Consider the following 10,489-nt stretch of genomic DNA (forward strand, 5'->3'; position numbering starts at 1 on the left):
TGAAACCCCTCAAAAGAATATCTGATGAAACTCCGAAAGCTGAACACTCCTCTCCCCTCACTTGCTCTTCAAATTCCCGACGACAACTCTGACGTCCTAGAATTCTCCAAAATCTTTTCAAACCTTCACCGACGCATCCCTTACATTCTCACTCCACTCCACTCCTCGAGACATGGATGTGTTGCTTCTTGCATTAAGTTGTGTTCCGCTTCTGGGTGAAAAGGCAGCTACGCTGATGGGCACGAGTGATCGACGTCGACTTGTCATGTTGCAGTCCATTTGCAATGCACTTGGACAAGATTAAAGCAAGGGCTTTGTGCAAATGGCATGCATTGACTGGTTGTGATGCATCAGGCCACATCATCAGAAAAAAAAAAAAAAAAATCAAAGAATGTATTCTTGGAAGCATTCCTGAAAGCAGATCCTCATATTGTAGATTCCATATCTGCTTTGGGAATTGGAAGTGAACCATCTGAAGATACCATCAAAGGCTGGATGTCATTTTTGTGGAGCCCCTTCTGTAAGAAGGGCATCAATATCACAAACCCACACAACCTCAGATGGACCTTGTTCAAGCAATGGGGAATTGACAGAGGAGTAGAGCAACTGCCACCAACTTTTGGAGCTGGGATACAACATATCTGGGGAGCTCATTGCCAATCTGCTGTATTATATGGGAGCAAGATCTGAGTCTGAATCCTATTGTTGCCAACCCATTAAAGCTTGGCTGGATAAAATAAGACAACCACCTGCTGGCAAAGTTGTCAGAAGTCAGAAGTTGAGCGAGTGAGGTGCAGTGCCAGTAACTCAAGTGCATTGAACACGTGTGCATCAGCAACAAGATCATGCCGAGCAAGGGATTTCATTTTTACAGAACTTTGTCAGTGTGAAGCGGATATGGAAATTTGCTGAAACATATGCAGTCATATAGACCCCAGTGAGTGACATGCTGTAATTATTAATATGCATGGATGTATTTGTATATGATATGTCATCAAAGTCAAATGTGAAAATAATGTTTCAAACATCAATATATTGGAACCAGCTGGGTGATTTAATCCTTGGATAAAATAGTGTTGCAGTTATATTGTACAATTCTGATCTATTAAGACCATATAAATGGGAAAAATGCTGGCCATTTTGTGCATATCAATACAGTGGTTAAGTATATAATAAAAATAATAACAACGATAAGGCCACTCGGTAGAGCGCATACCTCCGCCACGAGAACATATCGGGCCCAATACATTTTTGAAATATCATGCCATACAGTACTATATCGTTTTTGGCCCTATCTCTCAATGGTGAAGAATTAAATCTCGTATCCGGAATCGGATCTTCACCAAAATCTCAATTTATCCTTGTGACACACCCAACGTGTCCACCAAGTTTCATCTGAATCCGTCTACAACTTTTTGAGATATCGTGCTATGTATCGTTTTTGGCCCTATCTCAATGGTGAAGAATCACTAAAAATTCAAGTAGTCGGATCCGGATCTTCACCAAAATCTAATCAGTTTGTCCTTGTCACACACCGAACCTGTCCACAAAATTTCATCCGGATCCGTCGACAACTTTTTGAGATATCCTGCACACAAATGAAATTGCTTGTTGAGCAAGGAATTGCCAGAATAACTTTGTCATATCTCCAAGATCTCTGAAAAAACAAAAACCTGGAAATCAATTTGGTTCTTATAAGTCGATAGTGCAACTGTTTAATGAGTTATAGCACTTAGTTTGGTCATAATCATAACTTGGAAGTCAATCGGACTTGAAATGGCGTTTTTATCGCAATTTGAAAGTTTTGACCCGACCCCCCCTGACATTCGACCCTCGACCGCTAAGAAGGGTGTTGGTGTGACACCCCAATGAGACATATGGTTGGATGGAGTATTGGAAGTTGCACATTTTGGATTTGGTTCGAAGTCGATACGACCATTTTAGCGGACGTTATTGCGAAAATAAGAATTTCGGTTTTTCGGTGACCTTGACTTTTGACCCAGATTCACCAAAAACGACAAGTGTCGAAGTTGGACCATGGCCGACGTCTGTACCCATTTTGGTCATGATCGCTGAAACGGTGTAGCTGCTACAGGGTAAACAAACACACAAACAGACAGGCACACAGAATGACACACACAACCTACCAACATAATTGCCGAAATCTGAAGGATTCCGGCAATTAACAAACAGACGGACAGACATGGGTGAAAACATTACCTCCTTCACCTTCGGTGGTGGAGGTAAAAATCTTTATTGTCCCATATCTAGGGAAATTCCTTTTTGGTGACACTAAGTTCAAACATCATGAAAAAAAATCTATCTATAATTCCAGCAATGCGTGTGTGTGTGTGCGTGTGTGTGTGTGTGAGACCGCTGTTTCTCGACAACCACTGGTCCGATCTAATTGAAACTTGCCAGGTATATTGCTGGGGACCTGAGGATGTGCCTTTTCAAGGTTTGATATTAATCGGACAAGTGCTTCCCGCATTATGGCCATTTATTTACCAAACCAATGACAAGACACGGTGCTGCGTAGGCGTGGCCGATAGGGAAAGGGCGCCATAGTTACCGTGGCGTAGGAGTGGCAATGGTCAATGGCAGCGAATGTCATGGCAAGCAAAGATAGGGAGGTAAACTTGATTTTAATTTACTCTGTGTGTGGAAGTATCACAGCAGTTGTTACTTCAATGCAAGTGATAATTCGTGGAATGCATGTGAACATTCCGTACGGGCACGCACCACTTCCGGATAGTGATGACTTACTGTATTCTAATAATTTCTCGATTTCTTATGCGCATTTATAGATAAACACAATGTCTCAATCCAGTCGTCGTTTACGAGAGCGAATGAACGGCCTGTGTGGTTGTTTGAAAGTTTTTTTTTTTTGGTTTGCACGTACAGCCACGCACGTATGGGCACACAAGAGCGAATGAACGGCCTGTGTGGTTGTTTGAAAGTTTTTTTTTGGTTTGCACGTATGGGCACACAATAGCGAAGAAACGGCTTGTGTGGTTGTTTCTGGCAGGTGGTGTGAAAGTTTTTTTTTAAATTTTGCACGTACGGCCACGTACTCGTAATAATAATTTTTAAAAAAAAGAATAAGAAAACATGGTAAAAAGTTGGAGGATGGACGAAACAGCAAAATGGCTAAGAATTTGAATTTAACACTTCAATTGCACGTTATACAAATGACTTTTTGAAAATGTTCTTCGTCGGCCGAGCACGAAAGGGTCTCCCTGATGTCAGTTTTCAAAAAGTCCGTGCAAGAAGTGGCTTTCATCGATACATTCATGTCTAGTCTTCCTTTTCAATGTTCACAAACATAGAGACTCCATGCTGGTTGAAGGCCTGCCCAATTTAAATGTCAGCGTAATGACCTCTCAGTCATGACTTATTCCACACATTTAGGTAACTATACCAAGAAATCAAATTAAATGACAAAACACTGATCAGCAAGGAATTAGTCAACATCCACATCACGCGTGACCAAACACCAAATGAATTCAACTTCCTGAGAATATACAATCTTTGCATTGATTTCTTGTCGATAGCAATGATAGCCTCATCAAAACATAGTTTGTTATCAATAATAGTGCCCAGGTCTTTGAACTTGTTCACAATTTCCACCTTATCACCATTCATGATTCCAGGCTCATGATTGTGACCTTTCCCAAAATCCAAAATCATCTCTAGTTTTGCACACATTCAGAGTGAGACAAAAGTACCCACACCACTTATTGGATGCGTCAATCTCAGAGGTACGACACAAAGGACGATTGATAAGACAGGCAACACGCCGGTATCGTCCGCACACTTGATGAAGTTACACACGTCTTTGAGGGCCACACATCCATTGGTGCACAGATTGAACAGTCGAGGTGATAATACACTGCTTTATGAAGCACCAGTATTTAAGAAGCCTGGTGTTGGCTTCGTGGTTCGGGTGGTGGGCTTGGGATATTGGGGTCCTGAGTTTAAGCCCCGTCAGCTGCTGAATTAACACCAGATGGGGGTTGACTCAGCATGTCATCCTTCCGAAGTTGGCGAAATGAGTACCAGTGAACTGGTAATTGGGGCATTGCATAAGTGGTGCCCCCATACTCGGTAGAAGTGGCGATGCACCGTCGATCATAGCCAGTTGAAAGCATGAAATCATGCCACCACAAGTGGAAGTATTGAAAAAAAAAAGAAAGAAGTATTTACCATGGGTAACTTTGATAAACCACTATTCACCTTCACCTGCTGAAGACTGTCTAGTAAAAAAAACTTTCCACCCAGAGTAGGGTATGGGGGTTCAGGCACAAGTCACTCAACACTTTCAGATGGGTAATTGGCTGTATAGTGCTAAAGGCTGATGAGAAATCAATAAATGATATATGAACAAAGGTTCCATTCTGGTCAGGGTGACGACTTGTGATTGGATGAAGCAAACCGAGCCGTGCATATTCGACACTGCGTCTTGCTTTGCATGCAAATTGTAAAGGATCCAATTTGAGAGCTACATCTGATATTATAAACTTCACGATCAATTTCTCCGTAAATTTACACAGGATGGAGGTTAGGGCAACAGGTGTATACTCACTGAGCTGCCTTGGGTGAACCTTTTTTGGCATGGGAATAATGATGGACTTTTTTCCAGCAAATAGGAAGAGTACGAGTAGTTAAAAGGAACTGAAACAATCGAGTAAAAAAAAAAAAACATTAAGTTCGAAACATCACTCTTTCAAAATACAAGACTTGATGCCATCTGGACCACGAGTCTTCCTTTGACTCAACACCCGAAAGCACTTCACGGCATCGGATTCACAAATTACCGGCATGGGACACGCTCGAGTATCCAGATTATCACAGAAAGTATAACATTTTACTCGGTTCCCTGGAACATGAAATCTACCGAAAAAGTCATTCAATTCATCCACAGATCTGGAATCAAGAACATGAATGGGAAATCTACCATCCTTCACCTTCTCGTTTGAGCCCATCATATTTCTGAGTCCCCTGTGTAGTTGTTCTTCAATCTTATCCCTGCACAACTGTTTACACTTGCCAATGACAGAGCGAAGTTCTTTCTTCGCCACCCCGAGGGTGCAGTCGTTCTTCTGCACGAATGCATGCTTCTTCTTCATCATCATCATCATCAAGAAAGCCTTTACTTCAGCGGTAACCCAAGGTTTGTCATTTGGAAACACGCATGGTTGTCTCATCAGTATGTCCATGCGTGTGAGAGATGCTGAGCGGCAGCTCCATGACAATCCCCAGACCGTGTAGTCCGACTTTGCTATAAATGGTGGCCATTTTAAAATTTAAAATGACTGCCACACATCAACACCATTATATATTTGTTATACTGGTGTAGTAGACAATAAAAACATGCACTTGTAACCAATAAGAAGATTAAATATCAAAGTAGTGGTGGTTCTGGATGATACAAATGGTGGCCATTTCAAATCCAAAATGGCTGACATTATGGGCACCCAAAAACATTGGTGTCAAGTGGTTTTGGGGTTGTATGTATATGTGTATATATATATATCATGACAGTATTTCCTGAAAAATACAAAGATTATACCCAAAAATACATATGCGTTCAGGAACCTTTCAGACGACAAGGTCTGAGGATCATAATGGAGCTGCCACTCGGACATCTCTCACCACACACACACACACACACACACACACACACACACACACACACACACACACACACACACACACACACACACACACACACACACACACACACACAAACAGCCACTGAGCTTTGGGGAAGTGCCGTCACTTCCTGGGGCACTGGGTATCAGTGACGTCACAACAATGGTGCTGCCTTTCTCACCACACCCTGAGGGTGCAGTCGTCCTTCTGCACAAAAATCAGGGCATTTCTTCAGGAGGAATTCCCTCCTCCCCCTGGATGCCAACCGATAGGGATTGTCCATGCTCTTATCCTTTTTAAATGCTGATCGCCAAGCCAGGAAGCAGAAGGGACCATTTTTAAAGTATTTGGAGTGACTCAGCCGGGGTTTGAATTGCTGAGCACCCAGATTCGGAACGGACGCTCGAACCATGAAACTACAGAGTCTGGACAAACTTATATAGGCCATTGTGACAAAACAAACTAATTTCAATAACTGAGATTAACTTTATCTCATCATTATCATAACTTTGATGTCATCCCTTTGTTCTAACATATGCAACTTAATGTACACCATTGAAGGATGACCAATTTGAAAACTAATTATAAACAATAAGTAGTATGTTTATCAATACTATACGAGTGAATTTGTATATTTATTTGTTTGCTTATTACCTCCGCCACCCAAGGTGGGCGGAGGTTGTATTCACCCCTGTCTGTCTGTGCACAGCATATCTCAAAAAGTTGCAAACGGATTCGGACGAAATTTGGTGGAAGTGTTGGATGTGTGTCAAGGACAAAATGATTTGATTTTGGTGAAGATCTAGATCCAAATCTAAGAATTTTTAAAAGGTGATTCTTCACCATTGAAAGACAGGGCTAAAAACGATATATTAATTGCACGATATCTCGAAAAGTTATAAGTGGATTCGGACGAAACTTGGTGGACAGGTTGGGTGCATGACAAGGACGAATTGATTCGATGTTGGTGAAGATCTGAATCCGGGTCCAGATACGAGAATTTTTAAAGTGTTTATTCACCCATTGAGAGATATGCCGACAATGATGTTATTCATTCAAACAGCGCATATGCAGACAAGTAATTTAATGAATCATTCTAAATGATGAAAAAAAAAAAACAATCAATCAAGAAAGTTTAAACAACTGAACAATATGCATTACATGTTGAAATCTAAGATGAAATCGAAATTTTCAAAACGTTTCATTTCACTCAATTTAAAGAGCAGGTTGCGGGTCACCAAACATGTTCTGAAAATTTATCAATACGATGATATCTGCATTAAATAGTTTGATGCAAACTATTGTGGTTGCCCAACTATTGGTAATATTAATGAAATTTTACTCCGAAGTTATTTCTCGAAGCTGTTGAAAAAAACAGCCACGTGCCCATGTATGGATGTTGACGTCACGTTCTCAAAAACAAAGCGGACGCTTACTCGCTCATTGAAGAAGTGTCCAGTTCAGCGGGCCGTTCTTTCACTTTTTTGAGCTGGCAACTGTCTATATTCTCCTTTTTATTTTGAGTTATTGTAGAACAAAGTTATTTGGATATTTGTACATCATGCCTCGTACGTGCGTCGTCATGTTTTGCGAAAATGGCTGGAAAACGGGTAATCGCTCCCACCGATTCCCGAAGGAATCAAACATTCGCCGGCAGTGGATAAGATTTGTACAAACAAAACGGGCGAATTTTCCCCCAAAGAAAACGGGCAAAGAGGACCTTTGGATAGACTTGTCATTTGTGGTGACCATTTCACAGCCGAGGATTACGAAGGCAACGCAATGAGTGAGCTCAGTTTCAAAACAACTGCTCAAGTGAGACTGAAGCGTGACGCTGTGCTCACCATTCAGCCTTCTCCTCCTTCATCTTCTCACACTGTGTCACCTCTCAAGCAAGGAAACTCTCCTCAGCATACTGACAAGGTGGCTGGGAAGAAGCGACGACGTGCTGTGGACAAGCTCACTTGTGCCAGGGTGAGAGCTGACAAATCGACAGTCTGATATGTTGCAAATTATATTTCAATTCAATTTCGATGGCACTGATATTTGATGTGTAATCGTTTGTACATGTTTCTTGAGCAGTTGGTGAGAGATCAATGTGGACCAGTGAGTGGTGTGGGTGAAGAGAGCCTTGTTGAAGACACAGAGGAGAACGCTCCTCACTCACCTGACACTGGCCACTGTGCTGTGAGCACTCAGTGCTCCATCATAGTATAAATTCCCATCGTCCTCCGACTCATCCTCTGCAATATCGGAATGAAAACACTCAATTTCATCGCCGCTGAAATAACTCTCTGATTCACATCTCGCCATTGTTCACACGCTGTTTCCGAATGTTCACGAAGTTTTCGGAGAACATGACGTCATAGCATCTTCGGTAAATTCCGGTCTGTTTTTCGATCACTGACAAAAGTTTTGACCTAAAAGTTAATTTTAGCATATTTTGAGTTTCAAATGTAAGAAAATAATTTCCCAACGATTATTAATGTGATTACAACCTTCGAATCACGCGAAGTCATCAGCGACTCAAAACCTGCTCTTTAAACGAAACAGATTAAAACCAAAGCAAATAACAGAGGTGTGTTCAGATACCAAGCAGTGAGCTAGAGCTTGCTAAGCCAGTCGTTCCTCATCAACGGTTTCAAATGAAGTGCTTGCTTGAGTGTTTAAGCCACTTGGTGAGCGCTCTACATGAAACTTTGTAACTTAACACACCCCTGAACCTCGCAGTGAAGCGGAAGTGATTTTTTTTAATTTATTCCGCCATAAATATGCAGTAAGGTTGGCTAATGAAGATGGGTCACACGACGGCCTAGACGCAGAGGTACACACACTCACCTCCAAGCTGTCTGGTGTGAGTTTGAATCGTAGCTCGGTTATAAACTGCCATCTCAGTGTTTCACGTGCAGGCGAGGCATCAATGTGTGTGTTGTAGTGTTTTCAACTTTGTTACCCTTTCATGGCAGAACCGTAACATATAGTGGCCCCAACTTTTGGGTGTTGATATTTCATAATCTGAGCAAGGGTTTAAGCTACTGCACATTGGCCTTGACGTCCGTTTAGAGGCCGGTATGAAGTGTACATTGGGATGTGGGGTCAGGCAGTGGTGTCGCCGGCCCACAAGAAAAAGGTAACCACGAGGAGGCCAATAAGACAGCAAAAACAAATGTTTTAAAATTTTATGAAAAATTTATTTTGTAATTTGTTTTGAAAACAGACTTTTCAGCACAAGGTACACGACTCGAGTTTCGAGTTTCCGGTCATTGAACTCGGAAGACCAAGTTCTGCTTGGGGAAAGTCCTGGTCTCAGTCTGAGAGCCAGAGTTTAAAGGTGCGGTCGTACGAAGAGGTGGCAATTAATTGCCCATCTGCAGACACATCCAACCCCATCACCTTTCCTTCATGTCCAGCAAGGGTCTTCAGTGGTGACCACCCCGGATGAGACCACACCTTGACTGTGTTGTCGTAAGCACCTGTCACCAGGAAGTGCCCTGCACCAGCTGAAAAGTGTTTCCTCATTACAACCAGCATAACCAAATGTGCACAAGTTGATGCAGTGGCCAATCAACTTGGTTAGACAGACCGATTCCGCCACTACTATTGGTGCTCACTTGACAAGAATCTTCACGGCTCAAAAATAAGTCATTAAGAGTTAAGATGCTTCAAATTGTTGTCTATTATCTCAGTTACAGTAAACAGAATATCAAATTTCTGATGTATTCTTCCATACGTCCTGCAATGCACTTGTCCTTTCACTGCAAGTAAAGATGCATTGTGGCTGAACCCTTCACTCTTTCATTCCTCTTTTTTTCTCTCACCTTTGGAACAAACTCCCACACTCTCTTCAATCTCACTCTTCCCTCCAGGTCTTCAAAACAGCTGTTCACCACCATCTCTTATCTTCCCCCATCCAGAACCACGATCTTTTCGACCCCTGCTAATCCACCCAAAACCCACCTCCTTCAAATTCCCTTCCTGAAAGTCCCTGTTGTGCAAGGACCTGAAAGTCCCTGTAGTGTCCATCTTGTTTACTCTGTGTACCCCACCCCATCCCTCTCCCTTCCACAGATCTCCTCATGTCTCTATTGCACACTGTTTTTTTCCTTCCTTCTCCCACCCCTGTCTCCTGCTCCCATTGTTGTATGTTGTGTGTATTGGCTCTCATACGAGCCTCAACAGTGTATACAAAAAAAGAAACAAACAAAAAAAAAAGTAGAATAACACTCAATAGTCACTTTCTTTTGCCTCTTGGCAGTCGACACATCTCCGTCACTGGTCTTGCGCTTCGGAGCCATGTTTGATTAATGAGCAGAGCAAGATGAAAAACACCGGCCAAGGCAGCAGGACAAAAAGAATGATTGAGACCCAGGACATGCTGCACATAAGTATTCATGCAGGAATTGTGTGTAGCTGTGGGAGGGCGAGTCGTCTTCCCATTGTTTGTGGGGGATGTTGGCGGGTGATAACATCTTACGGAACTGGTGGTAGATGTGGTGAAGCATTTTAATTGTGCGACTCGAGGGGGATAACATTTTAGGCAGCAGGTAGAGACGGTGGAGCGTCTTTATAGGACGAATTGTGGGACATGCTGCGCAGCGAGGTTGATAGTGTGAATGGCAGATATGTTTTGGAACTGTTTTATGCGTGCGGCTCGTGGAAATGTTTTTTTGAGCCCGCACAAAAAACACAAATATGCGAAGCACAGGGCCACGAATGTTGAAGCAGGTTGCACTTTATCAACCACAAATATGCAGGATCCGTGAATGTCGGGTTCTGACAATATATATATATATATATATATATATATATATATATATATATATATATATACACA

General features: G+C 42.2%; 1 protein-coding gene across 3 annotated transcripts in view; it reads right to left on the bottom strand.

Annotated features, from left to right (window-relative positions):
- Positions 1 to 10,489, bottom strand: part of PRPF4 (pre-mRNA splicing tri-snRNP complex factor PRPF4) — a 100,513-nt gene that overhangs the window by 12,731 nt on the left and 77,293 nt on the right. For 2 of the 3 annotated variants that reach the window (XM_085899792.1, XM_085899803.1), the window contains exon 14: positions 8,825 to 9,155. The exons of the other annotated variant lie outside the window; for it this stretch is intronic. In XM_085899792.1, coding sequence (XP_085755918.1) covers positions 8,962 to 9,155 — 194 coding nt within the window. In that variant the 3' untranslated portion in view covers positions 8,825 to 8,961. Of the gene's footprint in view, positions 1 to 8,824; positions 9,156 to 10,489 lie in introns of those variants that run through there. 3 annotated transcript variants of the gene reach the window in all.

Source organism: Eptatretus burgeri, chromosome 1 (genome assembly GCF_056783735.1).
Source record: "Eptatretus burgeri isolate ZD-2024b chromosome 1, Ebu_testis_v1, whole genome shotgun sequence".
Lineage (NCBI taxonomy): Eukaryota > Metazoa > Chordata > Myxini > Myxiniformes > Myxinidae > Eptatretus > Eptatretus burgeri.